The 26,231-nt window shown below is 54.9% G+C and overlaps 1 protein-coding gene across 2 annotated transcripts in view; it reads right to left on the reverse strand.

Annotated features, from left to right (window-relative positions):
- The window catches only part of ENG (endoglin), a 29,816-nt gene extending 13,985 nt beyond the window's left edge, over positions 1–15,831 (reverse strand). Inside the window, exons 1-2 of one of the 2 annotated variants that reach the window (XM_065878715.1) lie at positions 15,409–15,831; positions 7,401–7,543 (exon numbers count right to left, since the gene is read on the reverse strand). In XM_065878715.1, coding sequence (XP_065734787.1) covers positions 7,401–7,543; positions 15,409–15,475 — 210 coding nt within the window. In that variant the 5' untranslated portion in view covers positions 15,476–15,831. The remainder of the gene's footprint in view (positions 1–7,400; positions 7,544–15,408) is intronic. The other variant, XM_065878714.1, reaches the window with a different exon arrangement.
- Between the last annotated feature and the right edge of the window lie 10,400 nt (positions 15,832–26,231).

Consider the following 26,231-nt stretch of genomic DNA (forward strand, 5'->3'; position numbering starts at 1 on the left):
ACTGAAACACAAACTCCAGAGGCTCTCAAAAGCTGGCAGTCTCTCCAAAGAGACAAAAAGCTGACCCTCCCCAAATCTCCTCAAACTTATCAAAAAGGAGACAGATATTTCAAGATGAAGACATCAGTGGAAAGTTTTTAGATTTAACTTCTAATTATCTCCGGGCCATTTCCCCAACTGATGTCACAGAGCCAGGGAGTGTTTCAGCTGCTGGAAAAATCTGCCAGAAATATTTCCGTTACCTAAAAATGACACCATAATCACTCTTCGTAAGTTTGCTCTTTGAAACAACAACAGAAAAGCAAATAATGTTTCATTTTCAATGTTTCATAAATATTTTGTTTCATTTTAGTGAGCTATTTATGTTGCCTATTTTTTGAATAATCACTTTTATACTAATCTATAGTAGAATGATGTGTCTCAAATTTATGTTTGTATAAGTTCACATTTTTGATTAATTTATGTTTTCTAATGGGTTTATAACTTTTGGATTTTGAAATACCTTGTTTCATCAATTTTTAAAAATATTATGCATTCTAAACACTTGAAGAATTAAATACTGGATTTAATATCATATTCTGGTAAAATATGAAACACCAATCCAAAGGTCAGAACGGACATTTTGTTCCAGGATTGTGATCAGTACTCGAAATTAACCGGAGTGAAGGAAGACCCACCTTGGCGGTGTCAGGAAAGGCCGGGGCACTGCTGACCTGTCTGAACCATCAAGAATGCACCCACCCCAGCTTCCTTACCTTAGTTGCCTATGTATTATTAGCTTGAACAATCGAATATGATTGCACAACTCTGTGTATTTGATAAAAACCACTCAACTGTACACTTTAAACAGGCAAATGTTTTCACGACAAAGCTCTTAAAGAAACAACAATCAAATATCAGTAATTTCACGTGGTTCAACCTAATCTGTGCCCGGTCCTGTGCTGTGAAAGTTGCGCATATGCTCTCACGAAGCAGGGTCAGGAACTCTCCCATTTCACAGATGCAGCCATCGGGGACAGGGAGGTCACGTGCCAAGGTGAGTGATGAAGTCAGGTGCCCAGTGCACATCAGCCTGGTGCCAGAGTGGGTGCCTGGACCCCTGGGTAGCTCACCTGGACCGTGTCTTTCCTCCCAATCCTGCCGCTCCCCAGACTGCCCCACTGTTCATCACTGTCCAGCCCCATCTGTCTGTCCTCCCACAGAGGAGTAGACCTTGAGGCCCATACATGGTGAATAGATGGGCCCCATGGTTTGGAGGTGCCATGGCTGCTGCAGATGGGGAGATCCCTCCTCTGCCCTTGGGTGGGCACCCGCAGGCCGAGAGCGTTGCAGGTGACAGAGCGACTGGGAGCGCAGCCCCTGAGCTGGGAGGAAAGAGCCCTGTGAACATCCGTTCCTGCTGCCGCTCTGTAACTGTCCCAGTTTCTCTGTGCCTCAGTTTCCCCATCTGTGAAATGGGAGTAAGACAGGGTTGGGAACCAAAACCAGGTGGGGCTCGGGACAAAGGAAGTTAAAAAAGAGAAGTAGAGGTCAGGGTCGGGTCATGCTGAGGGTGAGGGGGTTAGGAGACTGGAGCTTGGTGACGTTTGTCATGACATCTGGCTGTGCTCCCAGGGCTCACATACCAATCCCCCAATTCAGTTGTCACCAAGTCCCTCCCTGTAGAGTTGGGGGCTGGGAAAGGGGTGGGGGCTGAGGCCCAAAGAGGGGCAGGAAGGGGCCAGGGCCACACAGCAAGCGAGTCATGTGGAAACTCGGCTGGCTGGGCTCTCTGGGGTCTCTGAGCCCCTGGGCCAAGCCGAAGGCCAGCTGGTTACCAGAAAAACCCAGTCAGGGTTTCCACAGCAAACATTTCCATCCCATGGCCCTGACTCATCAGTGTGGTCGCTCACACACGCTGACTTCCCTCTTCCCTCCCGGCCTGGAGCCCAAAGGCTAAGAAAGGGGCCTGCCTTGCCCCCCACCCCAAGCTCCCAGTCTTCCAATGTCATCCTGGGAATTCTGGGAGCCCAGCGAGGCGGGCAGGCCAGCCAAGCCCTCTCCCCCAACTCTGCAACCTGGGCCGGCCTGGGCCCGCCCCGGCCCCCTCCCTGAGCCAGTGGGCGGGAGACCGTGTTTCTATTTTTGTGCCCGTGTCCCACAGATGCCATTGTTGGCCCAGCAGTCAGTGGCGGGAAGGGGAGATTTCAGTGAGGAGGTCCTGAGTGCTAGTAGCCACTTATAGAAAGTCGCTTCCAGCAATTCTTCTAGGAGTGGAGCCTCGGGGCTGCCTGCAGCCCCCCCACTCCGAGGGCCTGACTGGAGCCGGCCAGATTGGAGCCAGCCGTCCTCTGTCCACCCCAGCAGACTCAGACGGCACATGCAGGCAGGGTAATGGGTGAAGGGGGGCAAAGCCAGACTGACCTGAATTCAAACCCGGGCTCAGTCATTCGCTTGTGACCCTGGGCAGTTACTTCCTCTCTCTGGGCCTCGGCTTCCTGATCTGGAAAATGGGCTGAACAATATACCCACTTCATAGACTTGTGAGGATTCAGTGAGAGTCTGCCTGCAAAGCGGGTTGTCCAGTGCCCATGGTAGTATTGCTAGATTGGCTTTCACTACCGCCGGTTCTCTCCCTGCCCGCTCATCCAGAGGAGTGCCATGGTTTGGGGGCTGAGGAGGCTGGCGTTAGAGCTGGGCAGCAGTTAGCTGGAATTGGGACCTACTTCAGCCACGCCACCCTGCAGCTTCCCCTCTCTGGGCCTCAGTCTCCCCCTCTGTGCAGGGAGGAGCTGGGCTCAGTGACGTTCCATCTGGCCTCCTGGGGCTCCCACTGGCATCTGGGGGTCATGGTCTCCAGCCAGGTGGCTACAGGGTGGGCTTCCAGAACACCCAGGAGACGCATGCTCCTCTCCCCAGCTGAGGGTCCCTGGTCAGCCCGTGTTCTCCCCACATCCCCAGTTCATTTGTCTGAGAGACCAGCACTGGGCCCAGCCTGGGGCTTCTATGCTGTCAAAGGGGGACAGGAAAGAAGGCACAAGCCTGTCATCAAGGAGCTTGGCAGAGAACAAGAGTAACACCCGCAAACTGTCAGTGACACCACTAACCTCTTGGGGATGGACAATAGGCAAATGCTAATACCCACGTATATTTCCCCTTCCTTCCGTTATTCACCCACCGACCCATCCGTCCATCCATCCATCCATCCATCCATCCAGTACCTGGACTGACCCTGAGCTGATCACTGGGGATACAGCACTGAGAGAGCAGATGCAATCCCTGTCCAGTCTGTCTGACCCCCAGCCCATGCCCCTCCACCAAGCTTGCCCCTAATATCTGCAAGGCCTGGCACAAGAACATATATGACAGCCCCTGGCCCCAGCCCACCTTGCTTCTCTTCGCATGGACACGTGTGGAAAACCAGCCTGGATGCCCAAGCTCTGCCATGCTCACTCCTCCCAGCCCCCTGTGCCCCCCATTGCTGAGTCCATCACTCAGTACCAGGGCTGCTGACGCCCACCTCTGCCTCCCCCAGGAGTGGCTCCAGGGCAGGGGCCAGGTCTGCTTTCTCTCTGCACCATCAGTGTCCACCCTTAGTCACCTCACCCAGCCTTCAGGTCTAAGGGAGCTGACCCCAGCCGTGCAGTGCCCCTTCTAGAGGAAAGGACAAGAAAGAGCCCCATCCAACCCTGGGAGGAGGCCCAGCGCATTTGGGCAGGGAATTCTGGAGTCCTGGGTTCCCAGGGTAGGGACGCAGGTCCCTTCGGCAGATTCCCCACCCAGGGCAGGGGAGATGCAACTGGACAAGGGCCAGAGACGGGCTGCAAATTGTGGGTGCCAGGCAAGGACCCCTTGCCCAGGTCTGAGGGCGGCACTGCCTTCCACAGCCCTTCACAGCCTCCCAGGATGGTCTGGGGGAACCCGTGGGCCCCCTGCCCTCCCTCTGCCCGAGCAGCCTTGTCTGCCCCTCTCCCCAGGAAAGAGTCAGTGCCAGAGCCCCGTGAGTCGTGTGCTTGGGGGTGGGCAAGGCAGCGTCAGTTCCCTGAGTTTGCCCAGAAGTGGGGTGAATCAGCGGCTGCTTCAGCTCTGGCTGTCTGGGGTTTGTTAGGAGGACAGCAGATCAGTGTAGTCGGCCTGACGGGAACTGCTGAGACACCAGGCCGGTTTCCTGTCTCCGCAGGTCAGGATGTGACCCTGGGCCCCCTCCCGGAATCCAGGCTCCAGCTTGCCCTTCGGGGACCCAGCAAGATAGAGCCCCTGCCCAGCGGCCCCCTCGTCTGTCTGCAAACCCTCCCAACACACACACACACCCCTCCGAACCTCTCTTCCCCGAGGCTCTTGGCTGCCACAACTCATCTGCCGCCCACCCACAGGAAATCTAAGGCTTCAGAGGCCACGCGGGGATGCAGGGGAAAGCTGTTTCTCTGTGCCAGGGTTTGAAGGCAGCAGCCATAGGTTGGGAGGGATTGGGCCTGTTGCTGAGACGGTCGCCACCCACGCCACCGCTGCCCACTCGTGTTTCTTGCCTCTAGGCCTTTGCTCACACAGTGCCTTCTGCCTGGAATGCCCTTGACTCCCCTCTCGGTCTGGCTAGACACTGGGAGTCGTTTCCCTAATGCCTCCTTCCCTCCACACTCAGTGATCATCCTCCCGGGGCCAGCAGGCCCCTGCATCCCCTTCTCCAGCTGCCGAGTCCATCACTTGGTGCCAGGGATGCCAGTGCCCACCTCTGCCTCCCCTGTGAGTGGCTCAAGGGCAAGGGCCAGATCTGCTTTCTCTCTGTGCCATCAATGCCCAACATAGGCTGGGCACAGAGCAGGCACCTGGCGAGGACTGGTTGAGGGGGGCTGTTGAGCTGTAGACCCCCTTCTTGGGGGCCGCCTGGGGAGGAAGATGTCTCCCAGGGAAGCCACGGGTCTTTCGCTGTCACGGTAGTAGATCTGGTGGGATCATGGGCTCGACCCTTGGGGCAAGAAGCCAGGAGCACCCAGCTCCGTCAGGCTAGATCTCAGCTTCCCCCTTTGCAGATGGATTCACATCCCTGTTTCAGCCGCCTCGTAGCAACAACCTATGAGGATCAAATTAGTTGACTGACGTGAAGATGCACTGCACACTGTAGAGTGCTCAGCCGAATGAGGGTATTGACAGGGGAGACACGGAGCCCACAGAGGAGACGTTCTGACGACAACAGGCAGAGCTACTGAACATCGAGAGTGGCTCTGGGCAGGCCCGAGCTCAGTATTTCGCCTGTGCTACCCCACTGGATTCTCACAGCCCCCTGTGAGCTAGGTACGATTATCACCTCCATGTTTCCCAGGGAAAACCAAGGCTTGGAGAGGTGGCCCAAGATCGAGCCCTTGTAAGTGGTGGGGGGTAAGGTTCGATTCGAAGACTGTCTGGCTCCAGAGCCCATGCTCTTAACACTGGCCTCAAGGTCACATGGCAGTGCATTCATTCATTCATACATTCAACAAAGAGCCATTGGTACACTCCAGGCCCTGGGCCAGCTTCTGCTACTCCATGATTCTTCGGTGAGTCCCTTAGCCCAAGAAGTGTATGTCTATTGGAGCGTGGGGAGGAGTCCCTGCTGCATGCCAGGCACGATACGAAGTGCTCCAGGACTGCAGCCCCCATCTCCCGAACCCTGGCTCTCTCCATCACCCCCTCAAACAAACAGGCCCAGCTGTCCTGGAGCCTGCAGCCTGACTCCTTGAGTTAAAAGCCGGACACTCCATGGACTGAGTTCTCTGGAAGAGGCAGAGTGCGACAGGGAGATTCTGTTGTCGTGAGCTCTAGGATGACATATTACAGCAGCACCCTGTCATGCCCCTAAAAACCCTCCAACGACTGTCACTGCCCACAGGGTAAAGACCGAACCCCTTCCTATGGCAACGGGGCCTTGTCCGTCTCCCCAGCCCTGCCCCGAGGTGAGCTGTAAGCTCCGATTCAGTGAATCACATGCCGGCCTCAGCTGAATCCCACTTTCCCGCCTGTACGTTCACTCTATCCTCTGCTCTTCCCCACGGCCTCCTTCCTTTCGTGAACTCTGGCCTTTGTTACTGTTCCTGCTTCCTCCACGAAGCCCGGCCTAATCCCATAGCAGCTGGCCTACCCCTGCCCTGCGCCCCCCGAGAAAGCACCAGTCATCTGGGTGCTGGCTGTCTGTCTACACATCTGTCTCCAATAGACCTGGGTGCTTGGCCAGGAGCCTTCTCTGACACGGGCTCACTGTTGAGTGATTGGGGCCGGGGGGGGGGTCCCGGGGTCACCCAGGCGAGGCACAGAGACCTGAACATCCGAACACACGTAATGAACTTACGGAGGGCAATCTCATTTTCCATATCATTAACAAACTTGAAAAAAATTACAATGGCTATGGAAACCACACAACGTGTGTTTGGCGCTATCTTCGGCTTGGGGATTATCGAGACCCACAGTCCTGGTGGCAGGCAGGGTGGTGGGGAGCAGGCCCCCCGATATTGGTGGTCTTGGCACTGTCTTATCACTGCACAAATGCAGGGCAACCTAACAGTTTTGGGGGCCACAAGTTCACCCCGAGCTGACACCACTAAATCGCTATCAGGACCTGAGGCCGCGTTGGTCAGGTGTGGCTGCCAACCCCGGGCAGGCCAGGCGCCGGCTGAACACTGAGATCCACTGGAGACCCAGGTGACGGCCTAGCTTGGAGTCTTGGGGATCTAGTGAACTCTGGCCTCGGGCATGTTGCTTCACCTCTCTCAGCCTGCCACAGTTCTCTCCTCCGAAAAGTGGAGAAACAGACCCTGACAGATGGGCCCTCAGGAGGTTTAATACACGAAAGGTGCTTAACTCTGTTCCTGGTACTTAGCAGGCCTAACACAGTACCTAGCACATAGTAAGTGCTCAATAAACGTGTTATTATTATCAAGAGGGGCTTAGACAAACTCATGGTGGACCTTCTTGGTGGGGGGAGAATGGGCTCTGAGGTGACATCACCGGCTTCCAGTCTCTGGGGGGCTGCCTGGCTGGGTCACAAGATCTTCAATGAGTGACATTCCAGGGAGGTAGATTTGCGCTCAACTGAGGGAAGCACTGTCTCAAGGTCAAAGCTGCCTAGAGCAGAGCCGTGTCACTGCGAAACAGTGAGCTCCCCATCACTGGAGGTACATGAATGACAGCTCGCCTGGCTCTTCTCCACTCCACTGCTGGCCAAACACAGCCCTTTCCACCAGGGTCTTGTGCGGGCATCCAGAAGATTGCCCCAGAAATGCCACCCCTTACGGGCCCTGTGAGATGAGATGCCGATGTCACACTCCTGACAGGGGCCCTGGTGAGGACTCAGCCCACTGTCCCAGGGACAGCCACAAGGAAAAGTTCCCCTCATCTCATCGGCCCTGGGCCATCTGCTGGGTCCCCACCTGATCCTGCCATCAGGCACTCACCTTTAGGAACTCCAAGAAGAGGATGTGGACTTCCAGGGTAGCATTGGGGCTCTGAGCCACACAGCCCTCAGAAACCTGGCTGGTGATGTATGTCACCTGTGGGTCCACAGGCTGTAGGTCGCAATAGACTGTTTCTGCAAGACCTGTTGGGAAAGCACAGCCAGAGAGTGGGCCAGTTAAGAGCAACGTGGTGACAATTGCTCCCAGTTTCCAAATGCCTACTGGGTGCTTGGCACTGGTGAAGGGCTTTATTGCATCTTCAGAGCTACCCTGCAAGGTGGATATCATTATACCCATTCCACAGATGAAGAAACTGAACCTCAGAAACGCAAAGTCTCTTGCCTGAGGTCACAGTGCTTGTAGGTGTAGGGTTGACAGATAAAATGCAAGACACCCAGTTAAATCTGAATAAATTAAAAAATGAATATTTTTTAAAGAATAAGTATGTCCCACACATTGCGTGGGATATACTTATACTAAAAAATTTTTCACGGTTTATCCGAAATTAAAACTTAAACTGGGCATCCTAAATTTTCATTTGCTACATCTGGCAACCCTAAATGTGTGGCAGGACCCACCTGTGCACACATCCAAGCCTCTCGGCTGGTCCACTCCAAAGGATCAGGAGACAAAAATTCCCCTCTTATGCCTCAAGGAGGCCGGGAGGAACGGGCCAAGGAGGGTTGAGAGTCTCCTGGCCCCGACGGACAGAGTGAGCCCAGGTTCAGAGGGCAGCTGCCGGAGTAGGCTGCAGGGCCCGCTGCCCGGAAGCGCAGGTCCTGAGGGAAGGGAATGGAATTTCACCCTGACCCAGCAGAGGAGGAAGAGGAAATGAGGCCCCTACACCTCGTCCTGAGGAATGTGCCAGGGAAGGGGGGGCTCTGGAGGAGGGAAGGAGGACAGAGAAGGGGAGACTGTTTGGAAGTTTGTGTCTCCATCTTGTCGCGCTTACTTCCTGTTTTCTTGGAGATCAAAGATGGGTGCGGAGGGCCTGGCCGCACGTCCAGCCGACGCCAGCTCAGGGGAGGGGGGAGGGAGGCTTCTTCTGAATCCCGGGCTATTGGGCTGTCTTTGGCCTAACCCGGCCTCCTTCCACCGCCTGGTTGGCTCAGGACCCCCAGGGGTCAGAGAAGGACGGCAGACGGCCACCCACCGGCAACACCTTGGGAAGGATAAGTCCGGGACAAGGACATTTGGCTTATAAATCCTCACCCTGGCCCTGTCCTATGTGCCAGGGACTCCAGAGTGCCTGCGTTTTCATTAAAAGCAAGGTTCCTGGAGCCAGGCCGACCTGGGTTTGAATCTCAGGCACGGCACTTACTAACTGATGCTGCTTTGGCGAACGAGTTCACTTTGGGCTTCGGTTTCCTCGCCAGTAAAAGGACAGTGAGAATAGAACCCACACAACGCACAGAGGTGAGACAGGGTGTGTGGCAGTTCTTTTTATCACAATTGTTTGATTGCCTTCAGCCACGGGAGAAGAACTGACTGTCCTAGGTGGGTGGTGATGTGGTGGAACAGGGTGGCCTGCAGGTGAGGGGCCTCTGTGAGGGAGGTCACTGATGTCTCAGGCTCAAGTAGACTCAAGGGCTGACCCCCCCGCTTGGGACCCACCAAGCCCCTCACGCTCTCCCTGTCCCTGATAGCGAAGACAGACTTCCTGCCTGCTACTTAGTCCTCCTGTACAGATGGGGAGACCGAGGCCCGGAGACAGGCGATGTGCCAGATTCCCAGCACACGCGGCTGACCGGGCGGGCTCGGACCTACCTCTCCCCACAGAGACCCGGGGTCTGGCTTGCAGATTACTGTAGCGCTTTCCTCCTTCCCTTCGGACTTACCCTGCCCCCTCCCCAGACTTCCAGGAACCCCAGTTCCTCCGGATTGCTGGGGCCGCCTGGGGCCACCTCCTCCATGCCGTCAGCGTGTCAGCCAGCGGGAGAGGCCACAGGCCTAGCCATTATGTAATGATCAGATAACAGGCCAGGCTGGGAGATCAGATAAGAGGTCCATTTATTTTGGGGCCTTTTCGAGTCCTGGCCGCCCCCACTCCGCAGACGAGAATGGGGAGACAGGAGGGAGTGTGACGCCCAGGGCCTGTCTCCCGGAGCCAGAGGCGGGCCCAGACAGAGCTGAAAACAATCCCCTGGCACCAAGGGAAACTCTGGGGCTCCTGGGACCTGGGTTGGAGGAGGCGCCGCTGGGGCCCTGGGTGACCGGGTGAGTGAGAGACTTACCAACTGGGGGGCCACCTCTCCACCTCTGTTGCCTCCCTATCCTCCCCCACCCACAAGCACAGAGCCACCTTGGGGCCTTTCCAAATGGCCACCCCCAGCGCCTTGGGCGGCCGAGAGGATGATGGTCAAGCAAAGCCAGCTCTGGAGCTGGATGGTCTGAGTGAAATCCCATCTCTGCCTCTTAAAAAAGCTGGTCACCTTGGGGCTTCCCTGGTGGCACAGTGGTGAAGAATCCGCCTGCCAATGCAGGGGACACAGGTTCGAGCCCTGGTCCCGGAAGATACCACATGCCGCGGAGCAGCTAAGCCCGTGCGCCACAACTACTGAGCCTGCACTCTAGAGCCTGTGAGCCACAACTACTGAAGCCCACGTGCCTAGAGCCCATGCTCTGCAACAAAGAGAAGCCACGCAATGAGAAGCCCACACACCGAAACGAAGAGTAGCCCCCGCGCGCGGCAACAAAGACCCAACGCAGCCAAAAATAAATAAGTTATTTAAAAAAAAAAAAAAAAAAGTTGGTCACCATGAGCAAAAGCCTAATTTCTCTGAGCCTCAGTCTCCCCATTTGCAAAACAGCTTCCATCACGCTTACTGGGCGCCAGGTACTGTTTTGTGGCTTTCTGCGGGTTCATTCATTTAATGCTCATAGCAGCCCTGCGAGGTAGGTGCAGTTATTATAACCGTTTGACACAAGGGGAAACTGAAGCTTAGGGAGGTGCAAGAATTTGCCTGAGGGCAGGCAGCTGTTAAGTGGCAGGGCCCGTATTGGAACCCAGACAATCCAGCTTTAGCGCCCAGCACCCACTTTGCAGGCTATGTATCAGCTGCATGAGGTAACCCATGTACAGAGCCTGGTACCCAGTAAGTGTTCTGGACACGGAAGCTGTGATTATTTCATGAAACCAGGGCCAATCCTCTTTGACAAGGATCTTTTCTGCATTCCCTCTTCTTCAGTTACCCAGCCACCGTTTGCTCCTTTCAGGGGCCAATCGTGGCCTCAGAGATTTCCCTGTGTCCAGCCCAACAACTGCCCCTGGGCCTGGCCACCAGTGAGGCCTCAACACTCCTTTCCCTAGTCTGTCTCCGGCTGCCCGATGTCTGCAGGCTAAGGCCATACTCCACAACCTGGAGTGGACTTAAAAAGTGCAGGGATCTGAGAGATGCTGAAGGTTCAGACCCTGATTCTGCTACTTGCCAGCTTCCTTTCCATGCCTCAGTGCTATTATCTGTAGAATGGGGATGGTGATCATCAAAATACCTTCCTCAACGAATTGGTGAGAATATTGGAAAATTGACACATGCACAGGGCCAAGGAGGATCCTGATGTGTGAGGAACTGGCAACCGCCGTCACAGTTATTTACATCCAGCAGTGGGGAGAAGTGAACTTTTCCTTCAAACACACCTTGTTCCTTGCCCTTGCCATGCCCTTTCCCAGACTAATAGCCTTCCTTTATTTGACGACTTCTCTTCAATTCCTATTCATCCTTTAAAACCCTGTTGTGAAAAGCTTCTCACCAGAACCCATCCAGGGACTTCCCTGGTGGTCCAGCGGTTAAGACTTTGCCTTCCAATGCAGGTGGTGTGGGTTTGATCCCTGGTCGGGGAGCTAAGATCCCACATGCCTCGTGGCCAAAAAACCAAAACGTAAAACGGAAGCAATATTGTAACAAATTCAATAAAGACTTTAAAAATGGTCCACATCAAAAAAAAAAAAAAATGGTCCACATCAAAAAAATCTTAAATAAAAAAAGAACCCATCCAGTTGTGCTCTAGGTGGGAGGGCCACTGCAGGTGTAGGAAAGAAACCTAATGCATGGGGTGAGAGGAGTTGGCAACAGAGAGAGCCTCATCGTCTTCCCTAAGGCACTACGGTGTATGGTTAGGTCCAGGGCCCAAGCCCCAGCTGCTCATTTCTGAGCTGTGTTTCTCAGGCAAATTCCTTCACCTGCCAGTGCCCCAGTCTCCTCAGCTTTAAAATGGGGGTAACAGGAGTGACAGCTTCATCGGGCTGTTGGGAAGGTTAAATCTGATGGTGCACAAAACAAGCCTAGAGGAGTGTCTGGCGTTCACCCCCACCCCGTCACAGGTATTGAAGTCAGCTCAGCCTTGGATGAGGGTCCTTTTCAGCCTCCAGGGCTGAGGCCCCAAAGCTGGAGCTAGAAGGGGGAGGTTGCTCCAGAGCCAGGGCAATCAATGCTCCAAGGCTTCCACACCCACCCAGGCCAACAAAGATGCAGAGAAAAGAAGCCTGGACCTGTCACTTGTCCCGAGACTTGATTTCTTCGTCTGTAACCTGGGTATAGAGACAAAGGGCTGACTGATGCACTGGGGACACAGAAGAGGAGGTCCCTCCTTCTTGCCCAGATCCCTCGTCAGGTCCTCAAGCAAATAAATAGACCAGGCCTGTCCTCAGAGGGCCCATCACTGACCCATCTGTGTGCATGAGAGAGACATCAATTCTTTCTCTCCCTCTGGGTCTGTTACCATCTGTCTGGCTGAAGTGAGAACCTTAATGGTCATGCCCCCGCTGTCCCCAGGGACCCACTGTCTCCTGGTTCACACGGCTCCTGCTTCAACCTCCCTTTCCTCCGGGCAAATGGGAAGCTGCCCAATGCAGGCTCTAAGAGATGGATATGTGTGGTCTGTGTCCTGCATCCCTAGCAGGACATGTCCTGCCCCCCTCTCCAGGGAGTCCCAGAGCCTCACACATGTGGCCAGCAGTACGGGGGACTTCAAGTCTCACCTCTACCCCATCCTCCAGCGAACACTCATCCACACTTAGGAGACACTCTTTGATCCCAACCACCCAACATGGGCCACGAACCCCTGTACCTCCACTTCTGGGACTCTATCCAAGTGAAATACTCCAAAATACAGGAAAAGATGCATGTACCAAAAACGTGCATGGAAGTGGTATTTATAACTGGCCCCAAAGGGGAAACCACCTAAGTATTCAACAATAAAGAATTCATTAGGCAAACGATGAGATGGCACGTTTGAGGGAGAGACTATTCTAGAACCACAATGGGATGGGTATGGAGTCCACATGACAACACAGAAAACTTCTGGGGCATAAGAAGGGTACACAAGATTTCCAAATTTGATCCACCTGCATTAAAATTACCTTAAAAAGCTAGACAAAAACTAGTAAGCAATCCACCAGCATGCTAATTGTACCCATACTAGTAAAGGAGCGGGGAGGTCATTTTCCCCCTCTTATCTGTTTCCTTTGAGGAGTGAACTAAAGCGAATATATGGTTAAATTGCTTTTTAAAAATCTCTACATATTTGTACTTTAAAATCATGTAAATCAACTATACTTCAATTAAAAAAAAAATTCCAACAAGACAAAAATGTGTGTCTTAGAAAATGAAAATCCTCTAGAGGAACCCAGTGCTAAAGAACAGTGACATGGGGATTTTCTTTGTGCATCTTGTGTATTATTACTATTTTATTCTTACAGAAGTGGAGTCATTGATGTTTGCACACCTGACAATGTGTCCTAGACATATGTCACAGCAATGTAGGTCCGTAGCTAGCTTTTTCTTGGTAACGGCTGTGTAGGGTTCCACTGCATGGTCATCCACGTCATAGGGCCCAGGCTGGCAGACACTGGGTGGTTTCCAGTTGTGCGGTTTTTGTTACAGGTACCTACGGACCACACATCTTTACAGAGTTGGGCAAGTAACTCCACGGGGTTGACTTCTGAAGGTGAGTCTGTTACACAAGTTATGGTTTTGAAAGATTCTGCCAAGCTGCGTTCCCAGAAGGCTGGACTCATTTGGGACATGTTTTCATCCCATTTTGACCCCCTCCAGCTTTAACGAGGATGCCTGGGTCACTAGCACTCCCACCTCCTCCCCTGGCGTGGAGGTCTGGCTCCCACACCCTGGCCCTGGTCCCCATCTGCCCTCTATGGGCATCAGTTTCCCAGACTGAAGATGAGCTGGGCTGGATGCTTTGGGATGCCCTTGAGCCCTATGATCACTGGGTGCTAGTACCTGCCCTCAGGAGCAGGTTGATACATTTTCAGGAGTTTTTCCAGTTGGCTCTTAAACACAGCCATTATTAAAAATTAAATTTTATAAGCTTACAATTACATAAATTATATATACTTAAAAGTTAATAAATATCAAAACTCATTACTCCCTAATTATTTTATTCCCTTTTGTATTATCTGTGCTCTTGAGGTTATCTACGTCTGTAATATCTGTGTGGTGGAAATAGTAGATAAAGGTTTATTACTATGCATCCGCCCCAACGCTGAGTCTGCTGAGTTGATAGCTTGAAATCAGCCCTGTGGGAACACTTACACCGTGGATATTGACAAACGTTACCCCACCCACCACTCCAGTGCCTTTGATCCTATAAAACCAGGCCCTAAAGAGCTTCCAGGATCTTTCTCTGATGACCTAGAGGAAGAGAGTGTTATCAAGCTAGAACGTGGGGGTAGGTGGGAGAAAGGCAGGGTGGCCTGGGGGCCTATCGTGGAGCTCAGGTAGGGCTTCTGTCTGAGCTGCGTGAACTTAGCAGGTCACAGCCTCCACTTCTCCTCCTGTAAAATGGGGCAATAAAGGCCGCAGTCTTGCAGGGTGACTAGGAGCTGTATCAAGAGGGGTCGCCGTATCACCCGAGGTCAGGAGCAAGTGCTCAGGGGAGGCCCAGGCCTGGGGCAAATCCCTGCTGGGTCACTTAATGTCTGAGACTCATTCCTGTCTATCAGTGAGGCAGTGGTAAGAGCTTTAGAGATCAAGGGTTAGGGACTTTCAAATGCTGCCGTTACGGTAGGGTGGGGAGGGGGTGGCCACCGCTGCTGCTGTTCCCTTGCTCACCCCCCACCCCCCGATCCTTTAAGGTGGTCCTGGATGTGCCAGAGGTGAAGGGGTGTCCACAGGGCTGTCCCGGGGCTTTAGGCGGATGAAGGGCAGGGCACAGCGAGGCCCACAGTGAGTGGGATGAGGGGCTGGGAGTCACTGCCCCCCATCTGCTCATTACAGAAGACAGCAGAGGCCAAGACCACCTGGAGAAGCCCCCAGGCTGAGGAGCCTCCGCAGAACACCTCATCCGGGCCTGTGCCCGCATCTTGTACTCTTTTTGAGGAGTAGAGAACTGGGTAGAAGCAGAGAGAGCACTGCGTCCGAAGGGTTCTGGGAGCCATTCACAGATCCCGGGGAAGGTGAGGGTAGAGGAATTTAAAACTAATCCTTAAACAACAACAACACAGAAACAACCAGCCTGCCTCTCTCTACAAGCATTGCCTCACCACCGACTTTCCCAACAGCCCCGAGGGGAGTTCTCCTACCATCCCCACTCAGCTCAGAGGCCGAGATCACACTGCGAGGAAATAATGACATGAGATTTGAACCCAGAGCCCACGATCTGACTGTGAGGCCGCACACCCCCTCCCATCCCACACGTTCCTCAGATGGGAAACTTAAGGCCCAGAGAGGGCAGGAGAGTCTCCAGGGGCTGCACAGCACTCTGGGACCTGGGCTTCTTGGGGAGAAACTGGATGTAGCTGGGAGGGCAGAAGCCAGGGTAGCCAGAGTTAAGGTAAATAACTCATCCCTGTTTGCCTGAGACTTTTAGGGCTGAAAGATCTTCGTCCTGCCAAACCGGGATGGTTGGTCACCCCGTGGCATCTGTCTTGGGCTGTCCAAACGTCCCAGGACAGCTCCACTGGACGTGACACACGGAGGAGGCCCAGAACACTTGGGGCCTGGTCTGTGCCCTGGGGGCCGAGTCTCCCCACCCCGGGTCCCTGGACACCTACTTGTGGGTCCGAGGCTGCAGAGAGCCAGCAGCAGGGCGACGGCCTGGGAGAACATGCCGCGGTCCATGCTGTCCACCTGGGGATCTGTGCGCTGGGCCTTAGCCGGTGTCCAGGGGCAGGGCTACAGGCGGGCGCCGGGGCCGGCGTGGGCTCTCGTGGGGACCCAAGGGGAGCAGGCAGCTGGAGCGACGGCGTCCCTGCTCCAGCCTTCTGAGGTGGCGGCCAAGGGGTCAGGAGAAGTGGGCACGGGGGCGCGGGGCCAGGCGGGGGGTCGCTGGCCAAGGGCTGAGCGGGGAGGGGCTGCGGGGCTCCTGTGGATGGTGGCAGCAGTCACGGCCTGTGGATGCGGCTGGAGGCTGGGGTCTGAGCGTCAGCAGTGTGGAGCTCCCGGCTCATCAGCCTGGCTCGGGGAGGCAGGAAATGAGCTTCCTTAGACAAGGGGCCGGGCCAGGCGGCCTGCCAGGCGGGGAGAGGAAGTGCCACGGGCTTTGTCGCTGGGTGGGGGGCCCTGGGGCGTGGGGGAGGCAGTGGGGTGGGAGGACCCAGCCTCCAGGACCCAGTCTCCCCATACACCCAACCTCCCATCCCACCCTGTCCAGGGCTGGCTGGTGGGGTGCATCTGGCAGCCCCCAGGGGGCAGGTGAAAAGAATCACCGCAACAGCCCACCAAGGGGAAATTTCAGGGGCCAGGCCTGGCCAAGGCGCTTCATGTGGAGTTCTGCTCCATGTACTCACTGTTCCCATTTTGCAGATGAGAAGACAGAGGCCTGCGGAGATGAGATTATTGGCCCAAGAAGATGGTGGAGCTGGAATTTGAACAGGTCTCATCGGGCACCAAAGGTGGCTTACATAAGTGTGACACCCGGCTGACGTTCCTTTGTTTCGTAAACAGGGAACCTGAGGCCCAGGATAAGGGAGGAACACTCCAAAATTGGCACAGCCTGGCAGCAGGGGCTGAGGTCTCAGGGCCCAGAAAGGACAGGGGACGGGCAGAGGGCCACTTTCTGTCTGTCCCCTCCGTGGCTGGAAAATACTTCAGGGACAAATGGCAGCCCTAAATGAAAGCGTGTGTGTGGCGGGAGGAGGGGTGGGACACACTTCAATGGCTTTTTTTTTTTTTGGCTGTGTTGGGTCTTTATTGCGGTGAGGGGGCTTCTTATTGCGGTGGCTTCTCTTGTTGCCGAGCACGGGCTCTAGGCACGTGGGCTTCAGTAGTTGTGGCACACGGGCTCAGTAGTTGTGGCTCGCGGGCTCTAGAGCTCAGGCTCAGTAGTTGTGGCGCACGGGCTTAGTTGCTCCGCGGCATGTGGGATCTTCCCAGACCAGGGCTTGAACCCGTGTCCCCTGCATTGGCAGGAGGATTCTTAAACACCGCGCCACCAAGGAAGTCCCTTTAATGGCGTTTCCGACGTTCAAGAGCCTGCCGTGCTTGCTCTGAGCTGTGAGATCTCAGTCATCCTGTTTGTAAAGTGGGCACGATGATGCCTTCCTCACCAGGCTGTTGTGAGGTTTCCATGGGTCGGGGCACTGCTGCGCAGAGCCCTGGGCCTGGCACTCAGGCAGCACTCACCCATCAGTGCTCCCTGAGCCTGGGAGACAATCCCAGAACTGTCCCTTGTTTGTTTTGCAAACAGTAAGAGCCAACTACATGCCTACCATGGTGCTGGTCACATGTGGCACTTTAGGGTCAGGCCCAAGGAAGCTCAGAGGAGGAAGCTTGAGCTGCCTGGAGGAGGTGGCATTTAGGCCTGGCCCGTGGAGGTCTGGGCAAGTTGGGGGTGGGGAGAGAAGGAAGGGTGAGGAGGGCATGTCGGACTGGGGACCAGCCTGAGCAAAGGCATAGAGGCAAGAAGTGGCCTGACCACCGTGGGACAAGCAGGGGTGTGGTGGTGACGGGAAGCCTGGAGGGGCAGACTCTGGCCCTGCTCTGGGAGGGGGACCTTGAATGCCAGGGCTTTCTCCTGAAGGCCATGGGGAGTCATGAAGGGTTCTGGAGCAGAAGGTGCTGGCGGAGCAGGCTTTGAGAAGACAAATCTTGGTGTGTGCTGGCGGGACCCGCAGCGGGGATGGAGCCAGGACTTTTTCTCTTTATACTGTCTTGGTCACAGATGGAGAAATTGAAGCCCAGGGAAGGAGGAGAAGGTGGGAGCCCTGGCTGCCTCTGAAGGGAGCAGAGGGCAGAGCGGGAGTGTGTTTGTGTCTGCAGGAGCTGACCCCCGGGTGGGAAGGGTGGGTGTGGCTCCTTGGGTGGGGAACGGGGCAGGGGGGAGGGAAGGTTCTCTTGCCCAGCCCTGCGGCTGGCTGCATGGCCAATTCCCGGCCAGGCATGAGTGTGGGCTCACAGGAGACCCATCTCGGCCCAGCAGCCCAGGAAGGCCGTGACAGGGAGGACGGGGCCACCCCAAAGCGGCAGCCCGAGAGTGGCAGCTCCTCTGTCTTTTCCTGCAGCCACGGAGATGGGGAGGTGGGTGCCACGAGGCAAAGGGTGGCTTCAGTAGGGGAAGGTTGGGTGAGGTTTCCCAGGCCCCCCTACCAGCGTCTGTGCCCCAGGGACAGTTAGTTAATCCAGTTCCCTGGGGCTGAACTCTCCCTCCGCCCCGCCCTAGGCGTTCACCTTATCAGCTCTGAATCCTCATAGCCACCCCTAAGTCACACCATTGACAGAGGAGGAGCCCAAGGCCTCCTGAGGTTTGGGAGACCCCCGGCTGGAGACCCCAGGACTGCCTGGCTCCAAGCTCAGCTCCTTCCCTGCTGATCCCATCTGAGTTGAATCTGGAGAGGACAGATGTCACTGGGTGAGGGGGATTGTGGTCCAGAATGGGCGCTGGGGTATCTGAGGCCGTAACAGGGACCCCATAGGAAGCCTTTCTCAAACCTCCCTCCCTCCCAGCCTCATGCCGCACAATCCGGCCCCTCCCACGTTGTAAACAAGACCCACCCGGTTTCTCCTGAAAGCAGGAGAGACTGCAGGTGGACACAGGAAGAGCATGCAGCAAACTTCCAGGGAAAGAGAAATCTATAGGCAGCACAGGAGGGCCTGGAGCCCTGACCCCAGAGACCTGGTGGAGGAAGGAAGAGATTGGGACCCCCTGGGGTGGAGAGGCGGTCACCCCGAAGCTCCCACAGCACCGTGGGCCTCCCCCACCCCCGCTTGTGTGAGTCGTGCTATGTAGGTCTCTCCACTCGACTAGAAGCCCCTCGAGGGCAGGGGCTTTTGATGCCTCTGCACCGCTGTGTCCCCAACACAGAACCAGGACCCTTGAAATCATGAAGTGCTCTGGGAGGTAAAGCAGGGGCTGGGGCCATGGAGGCATAGGGAAACTGAGGCACAGAGAGGTAAGCCTCGCTCCTGCTTCCCAGTGGAAGAGGCCAGGCCGGGACTGGGCTGCCTGTCCCCAGGAAGCTGCACGGTCACACTGTCTTACAGGCAGGGACAGACCTTGAGTCAGCGGTCTCCTGTTTGCCCCCCGGATGCATGCTCCGTCGCAATGGACACATCTACCTCCTCTCAGCCCTGCACAGTTCAGAGAGGGGAAGGAGGTGGAGGATTTGTCCCTCTGGTGCCTTCCCTGCAGGGTCACTGCAAATTGGTGGCCTCCCTGCACTGAAGGCCACAGCCGTGACCTGGCCCTCTCCACAAAGCCCTTCAGGCCGGTCATGGCCCACAGCCGCTGCCAGCCCCGGGCTTCTGCACTGTCCCTTGTGGTTTCCCTCCACCCTGCCCACACCTGTGTCAACAGACCGTTCATCAAACTCTTCTCAAATTATCCCACTGGAGCGTGCCATCTGTTTCCTGCTGGGGCTCTGACTGATACAGATATTTTCAGGTGTCGCCTGCCTATCCATACGCCAAAGAGACGTGGCCAGTAGCCAGACGTCTGTGCCTGGGCCCCACCGTGGTCAGGTACACGAATTCCACTCCTTCCTCCCCCTGGCTGGCCGGGAAGGCCAGGGCTGCAGGAAGGGATGGAGCACGTGTACCCTGGCCACTGGCCACTGGAGGAATTTTAGGCGGCCCCCAGGGATTCCCCCAACCAGGCGGCAGTCCGTCTCCAGCACCGGCCTGGAGCCAGTGGCTGTCGAAAAGAACAGGGCCAGATCCACATGGGCAAGGGAAAAAGTGGGTACAGGGGAAAGAGGGCACTGGTCTGGGAGCCACAGGGTATCCAGGCTCTGCTCTTGTGGCTTCAGGCAAGACTTTAACATATTCTGGGTCTCAGTTTCTTCCTGTGCGCAGTGGGAGGCCAGCCTGCTGGCCTGGGGGAGCTCAAAGCCCAGGAGAACAGTCAGAATCACTGCACCACTCACACACTTGCCCTGTGCCAAGTGCCACCTCACGGCCACTTTAACGGGCTGAGACCGTCATGTCCCCATCTTACAATGGAGGAAACTGAGGCTCAGGTGTGCAGGACAACAGGGCTGAGGAGAAGCAGAGGATAATTCAAATCTGGGCCTGTCTTTCCTCCCTTGGCTTCCAGAACATTCCATCCTGGTCACTTATCCACCTCCCTGGTCACCTTATCCGTCTCTTCACTGGTCCCTCCCCATCCTCCCATGCTTGGACGCTGTGTCTCTTCCCTTCTCTGTTTACCCTCACTCCCAAGTCAGGTTTTCTCAAATCTTTGTGACCATGACGTCATGTCCCAGCACAAACCCTGGGATTCAGGCTCAAATAATTAAAACAAACATTTTGTGAACCTATATATAGGTATATATACCCTTATGAGGTACATCCACCCTGTTCCATTTTCTTTCAAATACTGATCACTAGCCACCCTATTGATTTCATTGCCCACCCATGGGTCTTGGCCATAGAATATAACTCCCTAGGTGCTCGCTACTCAAAGTGTAGTCTTCTTTTTTTCTTTCTTTTTTTGGCCACGCCATGTGGCATGTGGGATCTTAGTTCCCTGACCAGGGATCGAACCTGCGCCCCCTGCAGTGGAAGTGCAGAGTCTTAACCACTGGACAGCCAGGAGTCTTAGTATCTCCTGGGAGCTTCTCTCAGGCCCTGCCCCAGACCTGCTGAATCAGAGCCTGCCTTTCATCAGTATCCTTAGGGCATTCATGTGCACATTAAAGTTTGAGAAGGACGGTTCTGGGTGCCCTTATCCAGACAAATAGCTTTATTTAGTTATTTATTTTAAATGTATTTATTTATTTTTGGCTGAGAGGAGGTAGATGTGTCCATTGGGACGGAGCGAGCATCTGGAGGGCAAACAGGAGACCACTGACTCAAGCTCTGTCCTTACTTATTTATTTTATTTATTTTTATTTTTGGTCTTGCTGCACGCAGGCTTTCTCTAGTTACGGCGAGCGGGGGCTACTCTTCATTGTGGTGCGCGGGCTTCTTATCGCGGTGGCTTCTCTTGTTGCAGAGCACAGGCTCTAGGTGTGCAGGCTTCAGTAGCTGTGGCATGCAGGCTCAGTAGTTGTGGCTCGCGGGCTCTAGAGTGCAGGCTCAGTAGTTGTGGCGCATGGGTTTGTTGCTCCGTGGCATGTGAGATCTTCCCGGACCAGGGCTTGAACCCGTGTCCCCTGCATTGGCAGGTGGATTCTTAACCACTGAGCCACCAGGGAAACCCAGACAAATAGCTTTAAATACCATACATATACTGGTGGCTCCCAGCTTTGTGTCTCTAGCCAGAACTCTTCCCCAGGCTCCAGGCTCTTAATAAGCAACTCACACGTCACACATCCAAAACTGGGCTCTATTCGTCCTCTGCCAACTGTTCCTGCCTCAGTCTCCCCACCTCAGACCATGACAGCTCCCTCCTCTCGTTGCTTAAGACTTAAGGGTGACCTTGACTCTGTTATGCCCTTCATCCAACCTATAAGTAAATCCTGTTGTCTCCTCCCCCCAAATTCCCATTGTTTGTGGGGTTCCCACCACCCTACAACTGCCACTTTGGTCACCACCAGCACCTCTGGGAATATAGCAGTCACCGCCTCAGTGGGCTTTCTTGCTTCCACCTTGGCTCCCAGCCCATTCTGTACACCGTAAAGGGAATCCGTTAAAACCAAGTCAAGTTCCATCCCTCCTCTGCTCAGTGCCCTCTGCAGGCAACCATGTCACTCAGTGTAAAAGGCAGAGCCCCTTAAATGGCCCTCGAGGTTCCCCACCCCTGTCCCCTCTTCGACCTCTTCTCTTCCCCAACTTGCTCAATCCACTGCAGCTGGCATCCTTGCCGTTCCTTGAACGTACCAAGCACGTGCCCACCTCAGGGCCTTTGCACTTGCTGTTCCCTCTCCCTGAAACACTGTTCCCCTAGATAATCACGGGTCTTGCTCCTCATCCTTTAAGTTGCAGATCAAATGTCACACGGGCAGTGCGGGTTTTCCATCGCATTGTAAATAGCCCTCTCCCCACACCAGCAATTGGACCTTGGGCGCATGTCCCCATCTGACATACTATATATTGTTTATTCTGTCTGTCTCCCTCTTTACAACAGAAGTTCCATGAGGGCAAGGGCCTTGCTTTGTTTGCTGCTGAATCCCCATCGCTTAGCATAGTGCCTGGCCCATGACAGGCGTTCAGTAAGTGCTCATGCAATGAATGAATGGACTTAACCACTGGCCTACACAGCCTGGGGTCTCACATGTTGTGATTCTGAGTCTCCAGGGTGTGGGTGTTGGGGGCATTCTGAGCCCAGGGACAGGGTTTCTGAAGAGGGCAAATGACTCCCCAAGGATACAGGGAGGTGACCAGGGTCAGTGGTCCTGCCAGACTCTATTCTAGAAGAGGGAAATCCCTCAAAGTCTCCCTCTCTTTCCCCGAGGAAAGGTCCTGGTACCTGCCGCCCCCTGGGTGATGTTGACGTTCTTGATAAAACCCAACGATGCCCAAGGTCTAGAGAACCCATGAAGACCACCTAGGAGGCAGAAGGATTCCACTGGGCCAGGATTCTAGAACCTCTGAGTTGTAGGGACTCTGAGTTTATAGGAAGAGAAACTGAGGCCCAAGAAGGGGAGAGACTGTCCAGCACCCCAAGAACCACAGTGGGAAGCAGAGGCAGGAGAGCCTGCACCAGAACCCCAGGATGGGGGCAGAAGCTGGAGAGGCAGGCGAGGGTCTAGTCCTGTGCCCCTGCCTCGCTGTGTGACCTGGGGCAAGCCACATAACCTCTCTGGGTCTGCTTGCCAGAAAGGAAGCCCTGTGCTCGCCTGCTGCGCATGTCCAGTAGGGCTCTGCACACCCCCCTCCAAAGCCCCCCCCACTGTGGAGCCGCCAGGCCTTCCTGTTTACTCGAGGCCCCTCTCGCGTCTGGGAGGCGACAGCCTTGGCCTCCTCTGCTCCCTGCTTCCGCTTCCTTCCTCTCCCACTTCAGTGCCTCCGGCCAGGCCCTCAGGAGCCCTGAGGCCAAGACTTAGGGGCTCAGTACACGGGAGGCATCTGCGGACACCACCCTATCTGGGAGCCCACCCTGTCTGAGACCCTGAAGCTACAGACACACCGTACCAGTCCCCTGGATGGTTAGAATGTTCCAACATCTTGGGACAAGCCTGGAGTGTCCCCAGAGACCTCAAGAGTGTGACAGCTTCTGCTATCTCAGATCCAATGCCATGTTGCCCTCTCAGCCCACCACTAGGGGCTGAGCACACGCGGACCCTAGAGATGCCCCCTCCTCCCACGCCCTCCCTGGGCTCCCGCCTCCACAGAGCAGCTTCTCTCTGAGCTCCTCAAAGTATGGGCCTCGGACCAGCAGCTAGGGCCTCCCTCCCGAACCAGACTTGCTGAATCAGAATCAGCTTTTTTTTTTTTTTTTTTTTTTTTTTTTTTGCGGTAGGTACGCGGGCCTCTCACTGTTGTGGCCTCTCCCGTTGCGGAGCACAGGTTCCGTAGGTGCTGGCTCAGCGGCCATGGCTCACAGGCCCAGCCGCTCCGCGGCATGTGGGATCCTCCCGGACCGGGGCACGAACCCGTGTCCCCTGCATCAGCAGGCGGACTCTCAACCACTGTGCCACCAGGGAAGCCCCAGAATCAGCTTTTTAATAAGACCCCAGGGAGATGCGTGTGCAGGTTAAAGCTGAAGCGCTGCGGATCTGACCATCCTGCCCGGTTTAAAAACCCTTCCTGAGCCTCGCCTATTAGGTATTCCTGCCCCAAAGGCTTCACTCGCATCTACGAAGACTACAACTAACTTCCAGTTTACAGTAAATTCAGGGGACGGGGGAGCTAGTTAAACACACCACGAAGAAGCAACAGACAAATCTGGAAGGAAGAATTTTCTGCAGGACAGCTGATCCCGTCACAGGCCAATGTCGAAGAGTAGGAAGGGCGTTCTAGGTGAAAGAGGTTTAATGGACATCACAGCCAAATGCAGCGTGTGGTCCTGGATAGCGTCCCGCATTGACCAAAGGTACATTTTGGGGACAATTGCGTGTGGTCTGATTATTACCTATCACAATGTTACTGTAACTTAGTGTTCCTGGACCTCTGAGTTGTGGTTATATAGGAAAGTGTCCTTATTTATTGGAGAGTCACGCTGAAGTCAGACTTCAGTGGTGAAATGTTCTCATATCTGTGATTTACTTTAAAATAGCTTGGCGAAAGTAAAACAATGAAGTATGGGAAAATGTTACCAATTACTAAATCTCGGTGATGGGTATATGGGTGTTCATTATATTATTTCCTCCAATTTTCACTTTGAAATTTTTCATTAAAAAACAAAGCTCTTAAAAAAAACACAAAAAAACAAAAAAACCCCACAAAGCTCTTTCTGAGCTTCCCATTGCTCTTAGGGGAAAGACTTGATACTTCAGTCAGCATTCAAGGCCCTGAGAGCCTGGCTGCCCACCACCCACCACCTTGTCTCTAGCCTGCACTCCTGTCCCTCTAAGGCCTCAGCCCTCCCCACAGCTGGTCCTCTCCACCTTTGAGGCTCCGCAGAGCTCTTCCCTCCGCCCTTCCATGCCCTCTGTCTCATGGTGAAGCAAACTCCTCTGTACCCTCAAGGCCCCACTCCAGAGTTCCAGTTCAAGGCAACTCCCGCTACCAGGGGCTCCTCTGAGCTCTGTGCACTGAGCTGCCCAGAGCTGGTCTGGGTTGAGTAGGTGGGATGGAATTTTGTGAATACGGCTGCCCTCCTTCTGGGAGCCACAGCACAGCAGGCTGGGGGCTCGCGACCCCATCTTTTGCCAGCATAGCCGTTGCTCCGGAAACGTGAACTAAGGAAACCCTCAAAGGGAGGCTCGCAGTGGCAAGGATGGGGTGGTGGTAGTTACTGGAGCTGTTAAACATTTTGGTTTTTTTTTCAAGTTTTCAAGGGTTTTTTTGTTCTTTAGTGAATAAAGTGATTCCATGGTGAATGGTTTGGGTCAGCTTAGGTTTTCATAAACTGAAGACACACCTGAATTAATGAAGCTGTAATTTAAAAAAATGAAGATATTGAAGACAATTTTGTCAGGTGGATTTCTCTTAGCTTTTTATCATCTCGGGGGCACGTTTTTTCACTCATCCTTGCGCTGATCGTGACAACCTCGACAGAGGAGGTGTGTGTGCACGAGTGTGTGTGTGTGCATGCGTGTGTGCGTGTTTTAGCCCAGTTTGACAGATGCGACTTGGAGACCCCGAGGTGGGCGGTCACAGAGTGAGTTGGGGCTTCCCGATGCGCCCCAGGTGGCACGGGGCACAGAAAGACCAGGTGCAGAGACCTTCGGCCGCACCCCACCCAGGGCCGCATGCCGCCTGCCTTCTAGAACCTATCTCCCCTGTGCTATCATTTATTGATTTTGTGTTCTTTCAATAGACTCGTCTTTTAAAACTTAAATGCGTTTATTTTAAAGGAAAGTTTAAATAACTACTGTAAATGGAAAACCAGCCGCACTTGCTGTAGGTAGAAGGGGATACACAGGGGCACCCTCAGCCCCGCACAGGATTTTATTCCAGCTGGGGATGCCCTGTTGAAGGCTCTCTTGGCTTTAAATGGAGCCAGCTGGGCTTGGGACAGGTGTTAGGGACACGTGAGCACCAATGGAGACTTTCTCCGTGATGAGGTCAAAGAGTGAAAGAGAACAGAAGAGGGAAGATGGTTCTCCCCAGGGGATTCCAGGGCGGCCCCCAAGCACCCCAGCCCTGTACCTCCCTGAGGCTGCTCTGGTCTCCGGTCCACAGGCCACGGTAACTGACCACCCACACCCCTTGCTCAGTGTGTTCTCATCCTAACCTTGGGGGAGGGGCACTAATCCTAATTCAGATTTGGAAATGGGCTCAGGAAGGGCAGGTTGTGACCTGTCCAGGACCACATGGTGGGATATCCTTCAGGTCTCGCCTCATCAGGGAGGCACCCCTGACCATGACCCCCCCCCCATTCAATCCCGATGCCCTTTCCGGACCCTCAAAGCTTCTTGCACCAAGGAGGCCAATTCGCTGCCCACTCGGCCGGCTGATGTGTGCTGCCCCCACTGCCCAGGAAGCCCTCCCACAGCCCATGACCACACTGCCTGCTCCAGCCCAGTCCCCAGCAGGGGTTCGGGACAGAAAACACGCTCGGAGAGCTAAGGGGCTCAGGACCAAGGCCACACGACAAGGATGCAGAGGAACCCAGGCCAGGGCCCAGCTCTGCCTGACCACGAGTCCCCGAGAGCCAGGACCACTCCTCAGTCACCCAGTGTCCCCAGGCCTGGCACAGCCCAGGCCCAGCATGCCATGTGTGAAGAAGGGCCCTGCGTCTTCCAGCAGAGCTAGGAGAGGGGCGCCGGCTGAGGCGGGCTGAGGGGCCCAGAGAGGAACGGGAAGGGGAGGGGCTGAGGACTCAAGGCTGGGGCAGCCACGCCATGTGAATCATCCCTGATGGAATCAAAGAAAAAGGAGTAAAACTGAA

Source organism: Phocoena phocoena, chromosome 6, assembly GCF_963924675.1.
Source record: "Phocoena phocoena chromosome 6, mPhoPho1.1, whole genome shotgun sequence".
Lineage (NCBI taxonomy): Eukaryota > Metazoa > Chordata > Mammalia > Artiodactyla > Phocoenidae > Phocoena > Phocoena phocoena.